Raw genomic sequence first — 25,376 nt, forward strand, 5'->3', positions numbered from 1 at the left:
GAATAAAAAAGAATGATGTAAAAATAATTGTAAGAGCCCTAAGAAATCGGTACTATATCATGTACCAATTCTCAACAAAAACTACTATTTGTGAAACATCTTTCATCATAAGAACAGTCATAACTGCAGAAAGCTTATCTCCAGTGTATTTTTATTAGGGATTCCTGCCATCATATCAACATACAAAACAATCAGGATGTTGACATATAGAAATGCGAAATTCACTGTACAAAGATAAGGCTCAAGTTACAGGTATATTTTCCCCTTAGACTCCATGAAATAAAACCATTGTTAATTCTTCCCAGAGTTGTGTTTATAAATGTTAGACAAACCACAAAATAGATTTTAAGTACATAACATTTTACAATATAATCCAAGCACAGAGAGAAATACACAATACTGCACCTATAGATGCTCCATAATCCATGTCCATCATCTACTAGATTGCTATTCTCTCTGAATATCCCCAGCCATAACTTTTTGTGTGTATTACATGGTCCTGGCCTGTAAATTATAGGACTGTCCTAACTTTCAATTAAATTACTTTGATAGACCACTGAACATCAGGAAGGAAGGGAAGAATTTTAAAAGGCCAGGTCTGAATGTATGCACACGGTCAGTGAAGGCAGGCAGATGTGCACACACATGCTTGCATTTAACCCTACATGAAACCTCACTGCACTGCACATTCTCTGAGATTATGTTCCCACGCAACTCAGCTATTTTCTGATGGAGTTAAACCAAGCATAACAATACTCCCAATCCTGGAGTGCTGCCATTTACAGGGACAAGACTATATTTTAGAGCATAGGATTTTATTTTTTTATTTTTTTTTTAATAATGCTCAAACTTACACGGGAGCCTGTATGGAACCATGTCTCCATAGTCCAGCAGGATGTCAGCTCTCACAGGCTTCGGCACTTGAAACACCTTTTCTGATACCTTTGTTTAGACACAATGCAAGTGAATAATTTCCTGTTAAGGCCAGATGTCTACTTTAGTCCACTCACCATTTCTATTAGGCTGAATGATTTTCACCTCATGGGAAAGGATCATTTAGCTGCAAGTAGCACAAGAAGAAATACACACCCAAGTAACTAATCAATAACGATTCTTCTGGGGAACAGATTGGCAAGGACAAAGAGAAGATAAAAAAGATAGTTGTTTAATTTAGCCTTTGTTTTTGGAAAATGAATAGCAACCCAAAAGTTTTCAACTACAAAAAAGAACTCCTAAGCCCTCTAACTGTTTTGTCTTTTAAAAACTGGAGAAGATTAGAAAGGAAGGAGAAATCCTCTATGGAAATTGCCATTTTCAAACTAGACATTTGTAAAGGCTTACATGAGAAAACCAAGCAAACTCGATTCTCTGATATCAAAACTAAAGGAATTTATTCAGTAGGAATCAGAAACGTAGTTACAATGTGTTAAATGCACATCTAATAAACCAGCCTAAAATATATCTCCAATTCATAAATGTCTAATCAAGAGAAAAACTCTAAGGCCAAAATCAGAGTTGCCTAGTTTAAATATGGAATATGCCTGCACTAACATCAGGGGGAGGGGAAAGAATAAAAACTTTCTCCTCTTAAATACAATCTCTGTACTACATTTGAGGACCTTAAAATCTTCTCAGCATTGACAGGATTTTACTTAAGTATAGTCTCTAAGCTGTATTGGAATACCTTTAGATATACAAATCCATGTTACACAAAATACCATTAGATCATGTAACTGGGCTCGTAATAACAGGGAAAGAGGGTAAGTATGCTGCTATATGTGAAAGGAAGCATATTAGTATGTGCAGAAAATATGTTGATTTAGAGACTAGTAATAATGGGCATCAAGGATGAAGATGCATCTCAAAGTGTTTAAGCCTTTAACTGTGAGTCAGTATAATATTTTTACATCAGCTGTACAGCCTAATGCTTTGCTTTTAAAAAGGAATACATTTTTCTTCTCTATCAGTATTAAAAGTAGGTCTCTCACCTACTGATTTAGCTAGGCTTTTGGCTTTTTTTTTTCTTTTTTCTTTTCCTTTTTTTTTTGTTTTGTTTGATTTTTTTTGCTACTCACTATTATCTTCTTCCATATTATACACAATAACCTACATTTATACTGAAGACTTGCTCTCTTCCAAAACATACTTGGACTGTCTTGTAGAGACTTTCTACAGCATTGATAAAGTGTAAGACAACCTGATAGGTAAGAGGAAGTGTCATTACTTTAAATTCTGCTAACTTCCCCAAGCTTTACAAATGTGCCTTTCAAAAATTCTTCTCCATACTTGGTGTCCTTTCACCTCCACCGAGCAGCCCCTACTGAACTTGAGTGAACCTTCTATAATTTCCCAAATCACAGTCCCTCTGTATAGAGCTATATTAAACTCATTTCCCAGTCAGTAGTTTAAAAACAAACCATTGCTAAAACACTAAAAATATCCTACATGCCCTTGAGCATTATTCTTACCAATCTGTACATTTAAATAACATCAGAAATTGTATTTTGCTAAAAATTTACCAAAATATTTTAAACACATACAAATGTAAAAAAAACCCAAACAAACAGAAAGACAAACAAAAACCAAAAACCCAGCATAAACATTGCTTGTATAGGCATTGGTTAGAAGAGATTGCTGCACTAAGGAGTATATTCAAAAAACTTCTTTCAGTTTCATTTGATTTAGTATCATGGATTGCAACGTTAAGGACAATGAAACTTGTCGTGACCCTGACTTATATGATGTAACACATGAGCAGGAAGTCTGAAACATAATTAAAATAAAACTTATTTTTGGTTATTGAAAGGTGACTGTTATAAGCCTGCAACTAAAGGGGCGATTTAAGTATTTAAGGAGAATTTAAGAACCTGACAAATCTGTAATCAACTGCATATGAAGACAGCTATTGACTGATGGCCCCAGGGTCATTATGGAAAACTGGCACTAACCGAAATTTTGAATATAGCCCTTAGTTGTATTGTATTTATTTAAAATTTAAAAGCTGCCCAGCATGTCACAAATGAAGTTTATTTTGCAAGCCACCCACTGCCTAAGGGGGCAGTAATATTCAATATGAAACTGCTGAAACTCTGGTGTCTGACGGATTTCATGGAGAAATGAGATTTGAAGGTCTGACTCCAAGAGAACAAGGAGAAGAGGGAACACAAACAACAACAGTCCAAGGCCCACAAGGAGAAGTCTGGAGAAACTCTTCACAAAGGCATTCACCTCTATGTTTCCCATTAGAAAGTCATAGCTCCACCTAAGCGCCCTCCGAGCTTCTTTCAGTTCTTCCTCCTCTGCAATCAAAAATGCATTTTCATCTGCTTCCAGTTCCTCAAATGAATCTGTATCATCTTTCTCATTCTCTACTCTTGGACAGGTATCAAAGAGCATGTCAATTTCATCATCAACAGGAGTGGGCAGCAAGCTGGCACTAGGATTGTATACCAGTTCTGAGATGGTTAAAGGTTCCTCTTTCATCTTCTCTTCCTGTTCAATGGCAGGATCAACATTGTCTCCAGTGTCCTCAGCTGGAGAGCCTGAAGTCACAGGTACTGAAATCTCATCTTCCTTTGGCAGATGGATACCTGAAAAAAAAATAAATGAAGATAGTGATCCTAAATTTCTGCCTTCCTGGTGGTAAAACACAGCCTTTCAATAGTATCTAACAGAGGTTGGAACAATGATTCTGAAATGATTTTGCATATTGAAACCAGACCATACCCAATTAGCAAAAACTGGAAAGCTTTTTGAAAAGCTCCAGAGGAGGGCAATGTCTTTTACAACACTGCAGCACACCAGATCTGATTTACTTTGTCTGACGCAACTATCTCTAATAATGGTGTAATGCAAAACAGAAAACAGAACAGCCCATTTTCTACTTACAATCAGACATCTGATATAAATGAATCTCTAGAACAAATGTGAATTGGTGCCATTTGGTGTAGAAGAAGAAGAACAACAACAACAACCTACCTTTATTTCTGTGAGATAAATGAGGAGAAAGTGATAAGAAAATGGCTGAACTTGGGAATTTTTAATAGAGCATGACATTAAAAAGAGACAATACATTAGACATTAAAAAGAGACAATACATTATCATTATAAATTCACATTAACAGTAGAGAGGATAAAATGAGAGGAAGTTTGACGCACAGTATGAAGATTAGGTATCGTTGAAACAGAATGAAAATGCCTCACCTCTTTAAAAAGCTCTCTTTCCTTATGCCTCTTTTTTCTTCTGTGAGTACTTTTCATACTCACAGTTTCTATTCTCCCTTTCCTTTAAATTTTTATCTCTCCCTTACAGAGGAGTCTTTCCTAGGCTAACTGGCATACTTGTTTATTATGATCCCACTCTCTTCAGAAGCTCTCTCCTCTCAAAACTTACTTCCCTTTCTCCAATCTAACACTAACACAGCAATAAGTCAGGAAAAAAGTCTAGATGTTTTGCAGCTACATCAACATTGCAATGACTGCTGCTGGTCGTCAGTTGCAGGAGTGGAAGGGAGAAGACCTGAGCACAGAGCTGGGACAAACCAATGCGTAAACAGTTTTAAATTTGTCCCATATCCAACACTCATTACTGTCAGCAAATGCCATCTATGTGCAAAAGCAACAGACCACACAAAGTGTAATGTGTGACAGTAATCTATAATAACAACATTTAGCACTTCTCATTTTGTGATGTTAAGCATCCTTCTATAGTTTACTGATGACTAATCCAAATGCAACATATAGATAAGGATATAATAGGTAAAACCAAAACAAGGTAATGACTTATCCAACAAGTAACTCAGGAAATTGATGTCAAAGTACTGTGTATAATTCAGATTAGCCCAATTCTTTGATTTCAGTGAAAGGTCTCTGTAAAAGATAGCAAACTGATATCATCCATCAAAGTTTCATTCCAGTTTTAGTGTAGTAAAGATTAAGGTTCAGAGACTCAAAAAAACAAAACAAAACAAAACAAAACAAAAACAAAAACAAAAAAACCCCAATGTGTTACATAAGAAAATGTATTCTTACAGAAAAGCAAGTCGTCAGAAAAGCAGTACACCTCCAGTGCCAATTAAACTAGACAAACAATGGTTTTCAGTGTGAAGTAAAGGTGTCTCAGCAAGTTCCATTAAAGTTTGCTATTAAAGGATGGTAGACACAGAAAAAAAATTAAACTAACCAAAAGGCCCATTATGGTCATTTGGAGATGAGGGGAATGAAGCATGACCTGAACCATGCTATAAGAAAGAGATGCATCACTGGTCTGTAAACATATGATGTAGAACAAAAACTGAAAAGCGACAATCCCAGTCATAAAGACATCTACAATATAGGAAGATATACAACTTAGACACATTTTGGATCACAATTCTAAGGTACAACTTCAAATAGTAACTCAACTATTACTAAGCAAAATACTGCAAAGAATCTCACTTTGAGATCAGATGCTTTTTCACTTTTATTCCTGAAAGTGTCATTGATTTATCTATTTTTTTTTTTTACATTATTAGTCCTAAAAATGGTAGACAGCATTTACTGTACTGAAATTATTAACTTTGTTGCTGAGATCTACCTTTCTTCCATTTGACTAGATAGCAAAAGAATATTCTTATGCCATTGTCATTAAGCTAGCAATAGGTGTAACTACACTTCAGCAAAGCTGATGATACTTACCTTACTCTGGACTTTCTCGCTGTTAAAAATTTTGCATTCCTGAATGACAAGGTCTTCTAATTTCTATTTCAAATTCTTTTTTTTTTTTTTTCCTTTTTTTTTTTCTATCTACCATGGCTACTGCGCTCAGCATAGGACACATCCACAAAAATCTTTGTTTCATAACCGGTACCAGGTTTGTGCACTATCACATCACTCAGAAGTGCTCTGGCCCTGAGCACATGAGCCAGAACCCAAAATACTGAGTATTTCCAGAAAAAATTGCCAATACATGTGACAACTTTGAAGTGCTCCTCCCATCCTTAGCAGAACAAAGGGCTATGCTATGCCTTAAACATCTGGGTTTTGTTACTTTGGGAGGAAAAGATAGACGACACCTCGTCTTCTCTTTCCCAAGGTTTTATGGCCACGGAAGCAGATACTTTGTAAGATAAGGGCAATTAACAGTGTTGCTGTGAAAGACCTCATGGCCTAATTGAGATGATAGAGATGAACCATCTGTTGGAGAGCCAAGTACTCAAAGAAACCACGAACCAACAGCTATACCTGACAGGCAAAACAACTCACTTCTGGTCAGTACTGTGAAATAGTTTCCCCTAGTTTGAAGACCCCAGACCTATTTCCAGAAGAGTCTTCCTAATTATCATGAAGAACAAGCAGAGGAAGAAGACAAACCACCCTCTCCCATCTCGCATGTAAATGAACTGAGTTATAAAACAACCTCAGGCATTATATGAGTTGGTGGCAATGTTAATCTTCAACATGTCCCCCACCTCCAGAGGTCATTGTGGGACCAATGTACCTGTGGAGTGGTGATATCTTTCTCTCTGATATCTTAATTTTCCTTCTCTCTCTCTCTCTTTCTTGAACCTATAAAAGTAATATCATTTTAAGTTCTGCTGCTAAAGTCTTGTTAAGTTTTGCACTATAGTTAGCAATTGTTGCAAATCCACTGTTCTTAGCAGGGCTTTTGTTGTCAATGTATTGATAAGTTTTGTGATATTATAACATACTTTTGCAAAGTCACTAATTGCTGTAATTTGTATTCCACCACATGCTTTTAGTAAATTCATAATTGAATTGGACCCCCGGAGTGATTGTCTGTCATTCACTTTGCATTGCCATGCAGAATTACCCACAGTTAACTCACACTTGATCTCATCTGTTTAGTCAAGGCGAGTGTCATGTTCAGAGTTAACTCAACCCTCATCCCATCTATTGGAATGGGACAATGCAAAGTTAATGTGTTGAAACTTTGTAAATCAGATTAATGTTTTGTGAGATGGGGCTGCTGCTGTATGCCAGAGTGCCTGACAGTTGCCACAAAATCTCCGTGGGACCTCTGCAGTTCTGTTAGCATGTCCTTCACACAATCCAAAGGGTAAGTAAGGTATTTCCTAAGATACCCCAGTTTACAGACCTCCTAAAAACTGGGCAAGCAATGCCTTGTTAATATCTGGTAGCTTTAAAACTATACTAAACTTAATACCAGTTGGGATGAAATATCAATAAATGCAACACAAAATCTACAACAGATTACAAACACATCTAAAAGATACAAGAGATGGCAGAAAACCAGCACTTTAAACCTACTTACATTAAATTACTCTTTGAACAAGCTAGCTTGCTCCTTACCTGGCAAGACAACATTCTGGATTTCCTTCTTATTTCATGCTTTTATATATCATGTTATATTCACTGCAGAAAGCGTCTTCCTTACAGAACACCACTCTCAAGAAGCTTCCCTCCCTTCAGTAGAGCACATTCGCTATTAAAATTAACTTTCCCTTTTAAGTCTTCAAAATGATCCAGATAGATCTCTGCCCCTGTAATTTGTTATCTTTTCCAACTCTCTAGGAGATACACTGGCCATGCGTCCAGGTAGAGGTTACATTCTGGCTAAATCAATCAAAAAAACCCATTTTTTCTCCCTCTCATTTCATCCCTGAGCAAGCCAGATTGCAAAGCTAACCTAGGAAAATAACTACATTTCTTCCTGGGTTAGCTCTCTGATAGTTTTTCTTCCTGAACTGCCGTGTCAGATATTCTCACAAGCACAGCACGCTACCAGGGATGGAAAGGGAGTAGGTGTGCTCCTTTTACCAGCACCTAGCCAGTAGATCTGCATAGCTGAAATGAAACCTTGTCCTCAATAAAGAAAACGCAGATGTTTCCTCATTAATTTAATGTGACTGCCCAGCTCAAATTCCTTGTCTCAACTACTACTCTGTCCTCTCCTGTAACACCCATTTCACAAATCCATCACATTTCAGCAGGGAACATGTTTTGTGCTGGAACTTATTGTCTACACCAGGCTTCACATTAATAAATGTACTTGCCACAGTCATCAACAGGAGGATACAAACTGATTGAAACTAGACACAACCATGTATCAACACTAACAGGTGAGAACAGCTTTGGGAGGATCTTTCTCCAAGGCACAGTGCAATAGCAGCTATTGCTGGATCATCAAATCATACTCTGAGTCATTTGAGAGTGCACTGATGATATCTTAAAATGTAAAAGCCAAAATTTTTAAATGCTGGAGCTCAAAATTAAGGATTAGCAAATATCTTTAGATATATAAGTACTAAAATTTGATTTTTCAAATGTGCTTTTCACTTTTTCTTAATAGAGTAAAAGATAAGTTGAGCCACATAGGCACCTCAATATGGATTAAAGGACCTAATTTTAAACTCCCAAATTTGTGAATCCTGGCCATAGGCCTCTCTATACCTGCTTAGATGCAAGGTCAGTAATATATCCTCATCATGTTTCTCATCATAGAGAGGACAGCTGCAGCTACTGCAAAGAAAGGTCACCCCAATTTATGATTCTTGAGCCTTCTCTCCTTCCCCAGAGTAAATTGCAGCATGCATAACATCCATAGTGAACATAAACAAAAAAGATCATATTAACTTTCATTAGAACTGTATTTTTCTCAAATAACTTGTGATTAACCTGTGGATTGAATGCAGCCAAGGAACCTTTTCAGATCAGTGTTTTCTGAAGTGGTTGTATTAAAATTGGAACGTGTCAAAGTTCCAAAGAATACATCAACGTTATAGCCCACTATCTAGTTTGAGCAGATAAAAAGAATTTTCAACTGGTTTATGTGTTCTGAAAATATACTCAGTCAAAGTAACTGTATTTTACATCAGCCAAATACAAGTGTAAGAAAATAATGGTTTAATACAAAAAAAAAAAAAAAAAGAAAATTTAGAATGGACATTAACTACTGCTGTTGCAAGCTCATTTGATATTTTAAAAAATTGCATATCTAAAGCTGTTGTTTTCATTCCTTCATGTTCCCTATAATACCACATTTCTCAAGGCAAGGATTGAGGAAAGAATTAGCTACTAACCATGGTCAGTGTAAGCCCATAGCAAAGTTCCAGTCATGTTGCAATATACAGATAAGCATTTTGGGTTACTCAGATTTTGACAGTGCCAAAAGACACACATTTCACATCATTATGGCACATATCACTTATAATGTTTATGCAGGCATAAGAATAGCACATTAAAGCACAGAAATTCAAAAGCATTCTGCAGTGCACCAAATATTCCAGTGACACAAATTTAAGAAAGAGCAAGTTTTTCAGATCATTTACTTTTTGAGTAGCCTTCAAGACAGTCAGTTAACTGAAGTAATAAAACGAGGTGAAAAAAAAAAAAAAAAAAAAAAAAAAAAACAACAACCAAAAAAACCCCCCAAAAACCCAAACAACAACTCCTCAAAGTCTTCCAACGAAAAAAGGGAATGTAAAAGCTAAAGCAAGCCTAGAGCCAATATCCCTTAATTACTCTACAACATCGCTGTAAATCCTTTGTTCCTATTCATGCATAACAATTGTTTTGCTATAAGGCTATAATTTTGTACCATTTGGGGGGTTAGATTTTGAAAAGTCTATTGTTCCTCTAGTAATAGTTTAAATTTATATTGTGTTTAGATTTAAAAGACTATAAATTGAGTACTAAATCACATTTGAGAAGAACTTCTTCCTTCCATTCTTCATTGTATATTTTTACTGGCAATTTACATTCCATAGATCAGAATCTTTTAACATGTGGTACTGGAATATGAAGTAAATAAGCTCAATTTCATTTCTTATATTACATACCTATAGCAAAAATTTGCTACACTTTTCTAGTAACCGGACAAATTCTACAGAGCCAGAGAGATCTCATCACACCAGTCAAAACTCAGCACTTCCTTTCCACCAAACATCAGGACCGCTCCAAACCTCTAACTTACTGGAGCAGACAGGAACATGAACAGCTGAATAAAACACGAGTTTATAGTAGTCATCCGCTGAGAACATGAACGTGCAAGAGGTCTGACATAAATGCTGTCAGCTGCTACTGCTTCTAAGGGGCCAAAGCCAGCAGCTGAGGATTAGCACGATGAAGGGCAGCCCCAGCTCCATCATTCTTAAGAAGCTGCAGTTGCTGGTAATACAGCACCCCCCAAAAAAATGTATCCTCTGCTTATTAAAAAATTCGATTCACACATGGTCTGGTGGCCAGATACATTGCACACAGCTGTACTTACCACACATGCAAACACAGTTACACATCTGTAAAGGCTTTGTATAGTGGAGAAAGAAACAAGTGTGAAGATTTCTTCATTATAAACAAAGAACTGAAAACTTAGATATGGTCCAGAAACAGTGCTGGCAGTATTTCATTTAGATGTGGAAACAAGTAAGGCCAGCCAGGCAGCAATTAGAACAGTTCCTTCCTATCCCTTTGACCACTTCCTCTAGAAATACTGTGTATTCCCTCACTTATTTTCATTGTAGACAAAATTGATTTGTAATATAAACAGAATGCCATTTTAGAGGGAAGATGACTTCCTTACATGAAGAAAGTGCATGGATGTCACAAATATGTAGGAAAGGAAAGCAGAATCTAGAATTACTAAACTCAAATATTCCACTACACAGGTTCTATATCAAAGCAGGATCTGCATCATGGCCAGATGTCCGGCCCTCAGAAGTAGGAGGCCATAGATCCCTATCTTACCAACTTCCCATGCCCATAGAAGGCACCTGTTCTAGCTTTGCAAGGAGAGCAAATCACTGGCAGTTTATAGTAACTCCTTTTTAGGCAGTGACCTGGCTTTCCTGCTGGCTGTTCCCATTCGGTTTAGTCTTATGGGAACTTGTAGAAGGGAGCAAATCCCTGTCACAGTTGCCAGCTCATATCAGTTGGAAACACTGTGACTCTGCGGCATTACAGCTTGGCTCCTAGCTGCATCGTGTGCCACTGTCTCCAACAAATATCACAGATAGTGCAGCCACGGGAGACTGTTGCTCTGTTTTTCACAGCCTGGAAAGGGTAGCAGAGCATGCAGTACAACAGGCCTTCTGGGGTGCCTGTCTCCAACCTCCCTTTGGCCTGGAAGGAGCCCACCCCAGCACTGCTGACCCCTTTCCAGAGCCAGAATTAGGGAGTGAAAAAGCTGAGAGGAGTAGCAGAGAGAGAACTGCAAATCATGGAAGCAGGAATAAGAAGGCAAGACACATCTGTCAGCAGCTCAGAGAGAGGAGGTGCTGGTGAAGTGACTGCAGCACCTCAGGGTCTAGCACCAGCCCAAAGGGAGCAAGGCTGAAAAGAGCTGGGCACTGATGTGAAAGCTTAGCACCCAAGAAAAGGACAAGTGGGACATTTCAGCATTGCCGCTCAGCATCAGTGAGCCCTCCCAGCATGCGTCAGCATTGTTCTGAAGCAGCTGCAATTGTAACAGGGCTCTTTCAAAGACTTATGCCTCCTGGAGCAGGTTTTGCACAAGCTAACTCCCATCCTTGGGTTTCATATGCTGATGTATGGGCTTTATGCATGTGTGCACTAAAAGAAATAGCATTTTATAAACAATACTGCAAAATCAGGGTTTTTAAGAACCAACGTAGCTCCAAGGCACAAATCTGTTTCTAGGCTGCAGTCAGATTAAACCAGCCAGATCGCTTGTATCTATTTGGCGCCAGCATTTAACCTCTGATGTATAAGAATACAAAATACATGTAAATGCTAATGCTTTTTCAATTTTCCTACCTATATTTGAATCAAGGGGGTTAAGTGCATTCTTACAGACACTACAGTTTCCCCTCAGTGGTGAATTCATGAAGCAAAACCATCCAGGAGCCGTTGCTACTCAGACAAATCACTGCAAGAAGCAGGTCCTCCTTTCTCTGATGCACTTCACTGTTTTCTGATTTTCAGATGCTAAAAGTGTGAGAATATTCTGGTCTTTGCCAGAACATTCTCAGTTAATTTTTCTGTAAATATTCATTTCTGAAATGAAGATTCAATACAAAGGCATAGTTTTACACAGATGCATGGAAACTGAAAATTGTGAACCTGTATATGCAAAAATATAAAATGTAAACAGTACCATAGAAAGCATGGAGAAACAGATTTTGAAAAGTCTACCTTCATTAAGGAAACAGAAACAAATAGATTGATAGAGAGGCCAATCAATCTTTGACAAAGGGATTTGGTATAAAAACAAGGATAAAAAACAAAACAAAACAAAACAAACCACTTCATTTTGATTACTATCCAAAGCAATACTGAATACCTTTTGTTCCTTTGATTGCACTCCTTTTATGTGTAGCAAAAAAAGAGATACAAATCAGACTGCTTTCCTTACCCCCACCCCCACCGCACCATACTAATATTCAGTATATTAAATTCTCCAGCATCTAGAAAAAAACACCAATGAACTTATGGTCTGGCAACCCACCACACTCAGTCACAGTAAAATGTTAAACTCTATCCACTATCATATTCATTTAATATTAAAACCTAGCTACCAACCTATCTGCTAATTTAAGAACTATTTAGTTTTGTCAGAAATTATCACAGTTTCAAAGTAATTCTCTCCCTCAGTTCAACAGAACTACAAGGGTAAAATTCCAGTCACTTGTTTGTTAGCAATTAACAAATAAATCCACAATTTACATAAGATATTGCAACAAATGTCACTTAAGTTTCATCTTATTCATTCCCCATTTAACTCTGCTCCTGTCAGTAATTCATCTTTATTCTCTGCTGTACTTGATGTAACATTGTCATTCACATTACAGTTCCTTTACAAGAGACCACTACTAGCATAATGAACTATGAGGAGCTAAAAAAAAAAAAAAAGAAAAGAAAAAAAAAGAAAAAAAAAAGGTTTGAGCAAAATAAATGTAAATTTACCAGCCCCTCTGGCTGTGATCTTGGAGCCATGCCGCAGTAATCGAATGCACACTTCCTTGTTGCAGTGATTAACCATCCGTAAATGAATGCTTCTCTTGGTTTGGATTTTTACAAGACATTTCACCATTTTGGCTATTAATTCCTCTTCTCAAAGTCTTGTAAAGGCTCTACCCATACCAGCTTTGACCTTTTATTGAGTTCCCACTGAGTTTTAAGAGACTACCACAAGTCACCCTCAATGAATCAAATGACAAGCTTCTAACATGGCCAACAAAAATATCCCAGCAGGGAACAGAATGAGAGGTTATTTTTAAACATTTCCAAATGCCTCATAATGTACAATACAAACTTCCACAGTGTCCAGCTCAGTTAGCAGTTGCTAGCATAACAGCTGAACCACACACACAAGCATAAAAGTATCCAAGGCATCAAAACACAGCATAGCATTTAGTGTCTGTTTTTCACAGAACAAAATGATACTGTTGCCATTTTTCCAAAAAGCTTCAATTTGGCCACTGATGTCTATTCCCCACCACTGCCTGGAAAATATTTGTGGAAAATGTATAGATACAAAGGAAAAAATCCTATGATGTGCTTACAAACCTTAGTCACAGGGCAAACCAATGGGATGAAAATGCTCTCATTTCAAGCCTAGACTCAAAGCTGATCTGCCTGTATATAAACAAGAGAAAAAATTCTTAAGTTTGGGAAAAATGTTTCTCTTTGTGTATGGGCTCCAGTTCCCGCTTGTGGACAACTACTGGACACATTCATATTGATCAGAAAGAAGCGTAGCTTCAGAAGGCTGAGTACTTTCCCGTCCCCCTCCAGCAGAGATATGCGGGCTCCTAAAAAAGACGTGACGCAGATATACTGGCTGCTGGTAATGTGCTCCAGCTGCGAGCTGAAATGCAACCATGTGCACAGAATCACACTGTCCTAGCGGGAAAGGAGCTCTTACTGGGTCCTCTGAAACCACAGAGAAGAGATAAACTGGAAGGAGTGGACTGGGGCATGGGTAGTCTCTCACTTCCCAGAATACTTACCTTTAATATTTACAACATGTTGTACCATCTGAGTCTTCATTACCAGACGTCCTTGTTCCCTCTGCACCATAAAATCAATGATGTGCATGCAAATATGTGGAAAAAAGGGGGCAGGGGAGTGAGTCCTGCAAAGCTGTATCTTACACTAAGTGATTTCTCCTATGAAAGACATCTGCTTCAACAGAGCTTTCAGAAAGCATCTTGATGGTCGCTCCTTGCCCCTGCCTAGCCCATATAGTATGAATATCCAGCAGTACTCCTTTTTACTCCTTCCTACTGCAGGGAAAACAGTCTTCTTCTTGGTTTCCTTCTGTGCAAGCACTTCCTTGTGGGTGTGACCAAAGATCAAATGCCCCTTCACTTTCTATCTCCATTTTGTCTCCATTTCAAAAGTAAGATTCTGTCTGTTGTTCTCATCTTTATTCTCATAACTGTTGTAGCAACGAAAAGGTGATCATTAAAATCTCTACTAAAATGGGTTGAATCTTCACTGCATACAGCTACCAAAACTGGAAAGCACCAGTTCTTACAGAAGTCTAAACACCAACATGTTCAATAAGCAAAGGAAAGCCTAATTGAGGACACAAGTGTCACCTGGACAAGACTGTGAATGATTTCTAACAGGAGCACATTCATCTCAGTGAACAAACATGTCCCATTTATGCTTCATGTCACCGAGCTCATGCAAAAGAGAAATGACTGAACAATTTCAAGTCACTGCCCACAAACCATGTATACAAAACTAAGGGAGATAATGTTGAAATCTTGCAGCTGAGGCAGCAACTCTCTGCCTCTAGTACTAACTCTCTGCAAGTAAGGAACAAGCTCTGTCTCCTGAGAGGAAGATGACTTGCCATGACCTGACATGGGCAGCACACTCTGAGTAATGGTTGGAAGACATTTTTCAGCAAAGATTTTCCAGACACAGAGCTGCTTCTGTCTTGCAGAGCTGCCCAGGACTTTCTGTGTGCAGAAGAGACCCAGCAAGGCCATGGGTCCACTCTCAGTAACTTGTTTTGCAGCTCTTGTCACTTCCTTCCTAAACTGCTAGTACAGGTATGACAGAGCTGAAAGGCTAACGACTAGTGGGAACTGTGGCAGAGAGACCTTTAACATTCATGTCCTGTTGCAAAGGAGGCACAAAGCAGCAGATGGTTACATGACTTCTCTTGAAATCAGAAAGTACAGTTTGCAAAAGCAAAACCAATACCTTCTCAAATCCAGAAAACTAAAACTAATAAAACACCCTCCAAAACCAGGACCCTTCCCCAGCCAGTGAAAATCGTGAATGGAAAATTTCTATTCAGGCGTAACAATTTTCATGTATTTGTGAAAAGGAAGCATATCACCCTTCTTCAGATTTTAGAGGTAATTTATTATGGTGAGGGAGGAAAATGTTGTTTAGTTTGTAACAAAAGTAGATACAGGCCATGGTAAACACCTGGAAACCTGAGAATTTGTAAATAAGTTACAAAGGAAAGCTGGCAGAGCTAATGGTTGTTGGCGCTAAGCATTTTATCTTGAAGTGAAAAGTTTTTCTGTAAAAAACGTTGTTTCCAGACCTTGTAGGGCTGAATTACCGTAAAACCAAGTTAGCTGAGCACAGACATGATGATGCACACAGTGATGTTAAGATCTCCTAAGGCCAGAACACTCTTTGGGAGACTCCTAGAAACTTTCAAGACAAAGTGTACAGTTGCAGGAGAAACTTAAGATGACCAGACTTTATTTCATAAGTGAGAGAAGGATCTCAATGTTAAAAAACTACCAAAAAAATAGTAGAAAATTCCATCAGATACAACCTGACCTAAGGATGCTCACTTTGTGCTCTAATGAATTTAATGGAATATTAGAATAAATTAATTTTCTCTGCAGACCACAGTAATCTAAAAATAGAACCATTAATTTATTTAGAAATGCCACTAAGAAATCTGATGACCTCTTACATATTACAATTTTTGTTATCATACACACACACAGACACAGCAGGTACAATCAGCTAACAAGAGCACTGCTTCCAATTTCATGGGGAAAAGCTGATTGACACTACATGATACAAGATGTTTCATGATTGTCTCTATCTGATGTATTAAGATGAATTGTGCCTCATGTACAGCAGGCATGATTTTAAAAATATTAATGTTTACAAACTGTGTATGAGTTCTACCCACAGAAAGAGTTAGCAATAAGCCAATAACTTTTTTTCCCAATAAAAATTAAATATAACAACACTAAGCTGTGCCCAGGGAAAAAAAAAAAAATGGACTAGATAACCTTTTACAGTGGTTATTGCTGTACAAACATAACATGCAAATAGATACTTAACATTATTTCATATCTTATTAACATATTTTTAATATTTTTTCATATTATTGTTCACAAGTGGCCAATTTTTCATGTGTGGCTGTCTAAGTTGTACCCACAAAAGCTCCATATGCACCTGCTATACAACCTAAGCTTACACAGATGAGAACTCACATTCACATACACACACACACACAGTTAACTAGACTGGTAGTAGCTGGTGAGTGCTCATTCCCATACATGCTTGTAAGGTGCAACAGACTCCACACTATAAAGTACAGATATGATTAATGGCAGTTATTTGCCATTTAGGTAATATTTCTTATACTTGTGTGACACACAAAACAAGTTTGCTAGAGGATTAGAGCTCTCTGTACACAACTCAGATGCATAGACATACAATTTCTTAAGAAAAATGAAAGATCAGTGAGGACATCTAAAAAGTGTGTAACTCTCCAGGGAAGAAAAAAAGTTGAGAGGCACGGACTTTAAACAGGAGGAATTTAGAATAAGCCTGTGCCATCAACTTTCTTATTTAAAATACAGTATAAGGTAGATCAATCAACAGAATAACTGAAGCACACTACTTTCACTTTGATTGCTCCTAAGGTGCAAGTCAGTGTCACCAGGAAAATAACTCATGTATGAAACCTGAGCACACAAGTATCGAGTGGCTTAAAAGAAGTTTTCATCACTTTGTCAAAACCACAGTAATATTCGGTAACTCAGAGGTGTGGTTTTGCTTTTAAAAAAAGAAAAAAAAAAAGGCTACTCAAATACATAAAGCTCTGATAGATCTGGTATTGGGAAATCCAAATACAATTATCTACTACCTGCAAAATACTTGCCAAATGATCAGGACAGGTAATAACCTGTCTCACCCAATCAGATGGTGAAAGAAGGCAGCCACACAATTCCTACAGCAATAGCAAAAGTAATACAACGTGTTCAACTGCACATGGAGCAAGGACTACGAAAACGATAGGACTATTCAGAAGGACAAGGATGAATTTTGAAATAACACTTCTGGATACACTTAAAACTTTTGTAGCTAAGTGTCTTTTAGGTTCAAAAGGTAAAAATTCTCTCTCCAAGCATACCTGACACTGAAACGTAAAACCTAATTCCATGCAATAACCTTCTAAGCACCACAGTAATTTTATAGTTGAATCTTTACATTATCACACCTCTTTCCTCTTCCTAAGATAGAAAGGACATTAGTGCAAGACAAGAGTCAGTAATGAGGAATGTGAAAGCCTGAAAAACCTTAAGCGGTAGCAGCAAAGCACTGAGAGATGATCTGCAATCTACTCTTGCATAAGTGTTAACTGCCAAAGTAACTACTACAGTGATATCATGGACATTCTGTATCTTTCTTCCCACAAACAGTGGTCTTCTATGACCATGTTTACTCAGCATACCCTTTCTTACATGTCTGTTAAACCACTGGACAATTTGGGCTTTTTTGGAGGACAGCTTTGTTTCAGTATGATATCCAGAATAGATTTTAAGATGGAATTTCATTCAGGAGAACGGCAGGGCTTCAGTTGTTTTTCAACATTTGGCTGCATCGTGTTAATTTTACATCTGGAAGGATTATCCTAAGGCAGGCTGAAGCTGCTCAAAATCCTCTGTAGTCTCTGCTATCTCCATCTCAAATGGCTTTGATCCCTGGCAGTTACAAAGTAATTGGCACAAAGTCTTCCCTCTCACCTGGCAGTTTCTGTTTAGCTTAGTTTTATACTGTCCAGGCTCAGACAACTCAGAGTTCATATCTCCAGAAGTTTAAGGAAGCAGACGTATTTACTCAAGACACTGAAGCCACTATATTTTTGGCCATGTATTTTGCTCATAACATATACAGCCAATTTAGAATTAAGAAGTTAAAAGACAAAGCTGTGCACTCTCCTGAGTCTGCTCAAGGCATGCACAGCTGACAGTGCCATTCTAGCCAGCTCTGCTAACAAGTTGCTTGGGACCAGCTACACAGCATAGTACAGCACCATGTGAACATTTTGGCCATCTGGAGCTGGAACATCTGTATGCATACACGAGCACCTTGCAGAAATATGAGTGTGGGTCATGGAAGCTGCATTAGCTAACTCACTCAGCTGAGGGACGTCTGACCTAGGCAGGGCTGCACCATGACTTCAACAGCATCTGTAGGCTCTCAGGAAAGCACCCCAGTGCCCACCCCCATCACAGGCCCAGACATTTAGATAGATGCCAAGGCTGTTGCACTTGTGTAGCACACTAAAAACTGTTTCCCAGTGTAGATGAGTCAGTTCCAGGAGTGGCTGCCTCCCCTCTCCACGCCTCCTGCCCTTACCCCTCACAAGACCTTGCCCGACCCAATCTGATCAGCCACTTAACAGCTGAGTCAGCCAGTTGTGAGACACTGTAGAGTTAAGGGGTTGTTGGTTGGGATTTTTAAAATCTTTTTTTTATTTATTTATTCTCCCAGTTCACCGTGGGGTGATTAGTGCTGGTGCAAGGGAGAAGATGGTAATCCATAGAAGCAGACTGAGTGCATGTGAGGAAAAGAGACAGCACCAGTGTCAGGGAGCTGAGAGATCAGTTCAAGCTGGCATTTCATAATATCGCCAAGTTCACTGCAGAAAAATACTGTAAAAGAGCTAAATATTGTTAACTTAGCAGCTGGTGGTATTTAACTATGCATAACATATTCTACAGGAAACCCACCAGCAAATATTTCTATTAAATCATATCAGTAACAACAACAATCTGGCTGACTAAAACAAAACATGAGTTTCAAACTTATGTAATACACACATTTGAAACCAGCACTCTCTGGTGAGTCTATAGCAACAATAAGTCAGCAGTTTCCAAAAATGGATTTAATTGCTTAGCGTTCTCAGCATGGCACAGCAGTCTTACAAGCAGCAAGCTGTTGTTACCCTACAATGGCAACAACTGCCTAGCAGGAACATGGTGTTGGTACATGGCTGCCAGAAAGTGAATTCTCAGATATGGGTATTTCACAGCAGAGGTAAACAAGTAATTATTAAAATTAACTACACATCATGTAGCCACTACTAGGGATTGTAATAAGCTAAGTATACAGACAATATAATTTACTCTGTTCTTACTACATTCACTATTGAAACTCCAAAGTATGAACAAAACATGTTAATATGACTCCTAGAAAATGAAATTAGGATGTACTCCCATGAAAATGAACGTACTTGCTCTGCTGTTTTATGTTTCCCATTACTTTACCACACCAAAGCAAGAGCAAAGGTCTTATTTCCCAACTTCTGAAACAATTAGCTCACTACACCTCAAGTAAGAACCACTGTTATGTTTGCTTGGCTTCCATTTTTACCAGGAAGAATGCAGTTACCCTCATTTAAGCTGTCTAAGATGTTCATACCATTCTTTGTAATGACTGCATCTCAAAAAGATAGGTGTTGAATGAGATTTTTAAAATATCAAGGAGTAAACAAATACATTGAAAAACGTTCTACAAAATGCATTCAAACAGATCCTCCAATAACATCCCTTTTTGTCAATGGGACTAAATTAGCAGAGTATCTTTCCTAGCTGACCTTCAAATAACATCCACTTTCGTCAATCGAATTAAATAGTAGAGAGTTTTTCTTTAGAGAGTTTAACTTTAGAATAGAAAGAAATAAATATAAAAGTAGAGGGAAGCAAGAAAACATACCTAGCAGTAAACTGCCAGTTTTCACTCCTGAATAACTACAGTTATTATTTAGTAAAATGGTGCTATGCTATTTATTTCCTGTTAAGTTCCTTTTTTAAAACAGAAAGTGTAACAGCAGTAGCTTTCCTCACAAAGTATCTCACATGAGGCTTGTGCACAGCTCCTTGAGCTAGTGATCATTTCCCAGTATGATGTGCAGAGGCTTAATGGTGTACTCCTAATGGAAATTAATAGACTTTTCCCATATCCCTGCATCAGTAACACACATTTTTTCCATATGTTTTATAATAAAAATTGGTAGTGTTTGACAGGAATTGAGTGACTTACCTTCATCTAAAGGAACCTCTTCCTCCTCACAGGGAGAAGGAAGAAGGGGCTGTAGAGGTTCCATGTTGATTATGAGTTGCTTGTTCAAGGAGGGAGAACTGCGACTCTGGGTAATGCTGGTTCTAAAAGAACAGGTAGAACAGGATCAATTTATTCACAAAGAAAACAACTGCAGTCCAATATGTCTCACTGCAGAATCGTTTTGCAGAAATTACAGGAGGCCTTGAGCTGTCATAACAACTTCCACTGCTTTCAGCTGTGTCATGTGGCCCCCTCAGCAGATATAAACCTTTCAACATTTGAAGTGTAAGAGACGGTTTTGTGCTGATTAACTTCCCTTTCTGCAGCCTGACTCCTTTTGATCTCATGCAGGATTTCTGTGTGTTGCTCCTCTCCACAGCGCACAGCACACAAGAGTATTTGGCTTCAAGGAAGGGAAAGGCAGAAAGTATACAAATCATTTTCCTGATGTTGTTCCATTGCCTCTGGGACTGGGTAAAGGATTTGTTATGGTTTGAGCATTGCAGACTAAAGACTAAAGCAGGAACAACTGGATCCCTTCAGTTGACAGGCAGTGCTCTCATTCTCATGCAGCGCAGACACACTGCCTCTAAACTGCGCCTCCTGGGGCTCAGGCTGCTTTTCTGTCCTGTCTTACTTGGCTCTAACAGGCTTTCCTGGCAGCAGCTATTGAACTTTCTTAGGAAAGTTTGAAGAATGCTGCTGTTTCACTTTAGGTCATGAGGTTGATTAGCCTAAAATCACATTCCTCAGACTATCACAGAATCACAGAATGGTTGGGATTGGAAGGGGCCTCTGGAGATCATATATTCCAACCCACCTGCTAGAGCAGGTACACCTACAGCAGATCACACAGGAATGTGTCCAGGCGGGTCTTGAATTTCTCCAGAGAAGACGACTCCACGACCTCTCTGGGCAGCCTGTTCCAGTGATCCATCCTCAAGGTAAAAAAGCTTTTCCTCCTATTCAGATATCTTCTATGCTTCCGTCTGTGCCCATTGTCTCTCATCCTATCACTGGACATTACTGAAAAGAGTCTGGTCCCACCCTCTTGACACTCACCCTCGAGACATTTATAAAGATGATGAGATCCCCTCTCAGCCTTCTCTTCTCCAGGCTGAACAGACACAGCTCTCTCTGTCTCTCCTCATAAGAAAGATGCTCTAGACCCCTAATCATCTCTGTAGCCCTCTGCTGGACTCGCTCCAGTAATTCCTTATCCTTCTTAAACTGCAGAGCCTAGAACTCGATGCAGTACTCCAGATGCAGCATCTCCAGGGCAGAGTAGAGGGGGAGGAGAACCTCCCTCAACCTTCTGGTCACACTCTTCTTAATACATTCCAGGACACCACTGGCCTTCTTGGCCACAAGGACACATTGTTGACTCATGGTCAACCTGTTGTTCACCAGGACTCTCAAGTCCTTCTCCACGGTGCTGCTTCCCAGGAGGTCCCTCCCTAACGTGTACTGGTGCATGTGGTTCTTCCTCTCCAGGTGCAGGACCCTACACTTGCCCTTGTTGAACTGCAGTAGGTTCTCGTTCTCTTCTGCCCAGTCCTTCGGCATGTCCAGGTCTTGCTGAATGCCAGCACAGCCTTCTGGTGTGTCAGCCCTTCCTCAGTCTCTTCATCCAGGTCACTGATGAACAGGTTCAACAGGATTGGACCTAACACTGACCCCTGGGGAACACCAGCTACAGGCCTCCAACCAGACTTTACACCATTTAACACAACCCTCTGAGCTCTGCCATCCAGCCAGTTCATGATCCAGCTCACTGTGCATTTGTCCAGCCCGCAATTCCTGAGCTTGCCTATGAGGATGTTGTGAGAGATGGTGTCAAAAGCCTTGTTGAAGCCAAAGTAAACAACAACCACTGCTCTTCCCTTGTCTTACCCAGCCAGTCATACCATCATAGAAGACTATTAGGTTGGTCAAACATGATTTCCCTTTGGTGAACCCATGTTGACTACTCCTGAGAACCTTCATTTCCTCTGCATGCTTGGAGATGATGTCCAGATTGAGCTGTTCCATCATCTTTTCAGGGATGGAGGTGAGGACTGGCCTGCAGTTTTCTAGGTCGTCCTTCTTGCCCTTTTTGAAGACTGGAGTTACGTTGACTTTCTTCCAGTCCCCAGGCATCTATCCTGTTCTTCAAGATCTTTCAAATATGATGCAGAGAAGCTTTGAAAGAACATCTGCCAACTCTCTCAGCACTCATAAGTGCATCCCATCAGGGCCCATGGATCTATGTGTGTCCAGTTTGCATAAACTATTCTCCTCAATCAAGAGAAAGTCTTCCTTTTGCCAGACTTTCTCTTCCGTCTCTTGAGTCTGAGATGCCTGAGGGCTGGTCTTAGCAGTAAAGAAGCGAAGAAGGCATTAATTAACTCTGCCTTCTCTGTATCACCTGTCACCAGGGCACCCTCCTCTTTCAGCAGTTGCCCTACATTTTCCCTAACCTTCCTTTTGCTGCTAATGTACTTGAAGAAGCCCTTCTTGTTGTCTTTGACATCCCTGACCACATCTGCTTCCAAGTGGAACTTGGCCTTCCTCACTGCATCCCTTGCATGCTCTCAAAGCCACCCGACATTCCTCCCAGGTGGTCTGTCCCTTTCTCCACATTACATAAACATCCTTCTTCCACCTGAGTTTTGACCACAGTCATCCATGCTGGCCTCTTACTCACTTTACTTGATTTCTTCCTTGTAGGGATGCATTGGTCTTGAGCTTGGAGGAAGTGATATTTGAATATTAGCCAGCTCTCTCGGATCCCCCAACCTTCTAGAGCCCTATTCCATGGGAATCTTCCAAGCCCTCTGATCTGTTTCTTTATGTACTCTAAGAGTTTTAAACAACATGTTTAAAATACTTTAAATACTGAAAGCAAATAAAAGTAAAGTACAAGATAAAAATTAATTTTACCTGAAACCTTTTCTTATCCTATGGAAAAAAGAAACCGTATGGAAAGTTGGTAATAAGCTATTTCCTTAAATGAGTAGCTATTTTCACTTAAAATGCATTTGCGTGCCCAAGTATTCTACCCTGTCTCAATGATGGACCTACATTTTGTCTTCTGTGTTCCCAGTTAAATCACTCTAGATCACCACTTACCCCATTTGTAAATGTAATTTCTGCAAAAGCATGTTCAAAAGCACCCCTGCATGCCCTTGCTATTAATTACACAATAGGGCTGGACAACACATTTATAAATACTCTTTAGTAAAGACAATCCACTTTTCTCTCAAATATAGACGGAATAGCCATATTCAATTAAAAATAAACCAAATGCACACGCCCTACTCCTGAAAAAAAATTACTATAAACCAGAGATATGGCTGTAGAATGTTTAGGAAGTTAAGTAGCCTTTTAAAAAATTTTTGAATAGCTTTTCCCTGCTGGCCTCTTTCTTCTCTTCTAAAAGACTTTAATTAGGTTCTTATCAATTTTCACTTTCACTTTAATGAGCAATAAGGACCAGAAAGCATTAGTCTGCTTGAAAAGTCTAGCTGATTATTTCTAACAAGCTAAATCTTTTATCTCTAAAAAAAAAAAAAAAAAAATCTCTAATAATTTTTCTCTTTATGGAATGAAGTGCTTACTTTTGAACCTGACTGCATTATGGAGAAACTATACTTTCAAACATACCCATATACATACACAAACCAGAATTTTTCAAAACAGGCAAAGAACTACAAATGAAATGAGAATGTACTTTTTGTCAGAATCTTGTAATAACAGTCTATGTCATAAAACAGAAAATAATATAAGCTTCTTATCTGACTGATTGATTAAACCCAACTTCAAAGCAGTACAGTGTTCCCTTGTGTAGGAGACAATACACTATTGTCAGAATTCTGTAACACTGGCAACACATATTTCCCAGGGCTTGCATGCGTCGTTGTGGAAGCTCAGAATGACAGCCATTACATCTCACAGTAAAGGAAAGAGAATTTCTCTGTTAAGAACAATAATCCTTAGTCCTCAAACTTTAATATTCAATGTCAAGACATACCTGTGAACTTCAGGGGGTTCCCTCTGGATTTTAGAACTTGCCTCCACAACCTCTTTGGCTACTTTTCCACTGCATTAAAACATGAAATAAATATTCTGGTAAATACAAAAATGAGCTCACTACATGCCAAATACCATGCATACGCGAGCAACTAAGTTACATTCAGAAGAAGAAAAGGATAAGGTAAAAATAAATTCCTATGTAGTGGATATATAATGTCTCAGACTAAAAATTGCTGACTACTTGTCTAAAAAGCTACTGAAGAAACTGCAGCCTCTTGTAGAACACTAGGAGTGGGACTGGACTGTCTAACTAATGCACTGCTGGTTTGGATTTGCCCAGTTACAGGGGACATCCAACCTTTACACTAGCCAAGCATCATGGCTTTTACAGAAACTGCACCAAAAGTGGAGCCCTGTTCTGGTGAAACTGCTCTTTGATAGACATCTGCATGAAACCTCCAGTTTATTTAAAAGTTAAGCTAAAGAGACAACAGAAAATCCTTCAAATCCTGATGTGAATTAGGTATTAATAGGTCCTCAAGAAGGAAAAGCACTCAATTTGCCATGAGTAGTTACTGATTTTTTTCTCTTACTTTCTGAAATCATTTACCATGAGAAAGAAAGACCAAACACTTACCTGTATCGAAATCTACTGCCCTTAAAAAATATCTTGCTGCTGGACATGGTCTTGATCTGACTGGATTTTGCATACCTTGAAGAAAAAGAACAGAGGCTGACACATTTTCAGCATAGAAGGAACTTGATAAGAAAAAAAATTAACAAGGCAAACTACAAGCTTTGTTATTTTTATACCACAAAGTAATATTCAATAATTGGGACTTCCCAGTGTTTTTAAGGTGCTCCTACACATTGCAGATTCATAGAATAGTTTGGGTTGGAAGGGGCCTCTGGAGATCATCTAGTTCAAACCACCTGCTAAAGCAGGTTCACCAGAGCATATTGCACAGGAATGTGTCCAGGTGGGTCTTGAATGTCTCCAGAGGAGACTCCACAAACTCTCTGGGCAGCCTGTTTCAGAGCTCTGGCAACCTCAAAGTAAATAATTTTTTCCTCCTATTCAGACGGAATCTTCT

General features: G+C 38.8%; 1 protein-coding gene across 1 annotated transcript in view; it reads right to left on the minus strand.

Annotated features, from left to right (window-relative positions):
* Positions 1-2,994: 2,994 nt before the first annotated feature.
* The window catches only part of FRMD3 (FERM domain containing 3), a gene marked incomplete at its 3' end in the record, with an annotated part of 171,884 nt that continues 149,502 nt past the window's right edge, over positions 2,995-25,376 (minus strand). The window contains exons 11-14 of the mRNA XM_080362358.1: positions 24,920-24,994; positions 24,281-24,349; positions 20,248-20,369; positions 2,995-3,590 (exon numbers count right to left, since the gene is read on the minus strand). Coding sequence (XP_080218484.1) covers positions 2,995-3,590; positions 20,248-20,369; positions 24,281-24,349; positions 24,920-24,994 — 862 coding nt within the window. The remainder of the gene's footprint in view (positions 3,591-20,247; positions 20,370-24,280; positions 24,350-24,919; positions 24,995-25,376) is intronic.

This window comes from Nesoenas mayeri (assembly GCF_963082525.1).
Source record: "Nesoenas mayeri genome assembly, chromosome: Z".
Classification (NCBI taxonomy): domain Eukaryota; kingdom Metazoa; phylum Chordata; class Aves; order Columbiformes; family Columbidae; genus Nesoenas; species Nesoenas mayeri.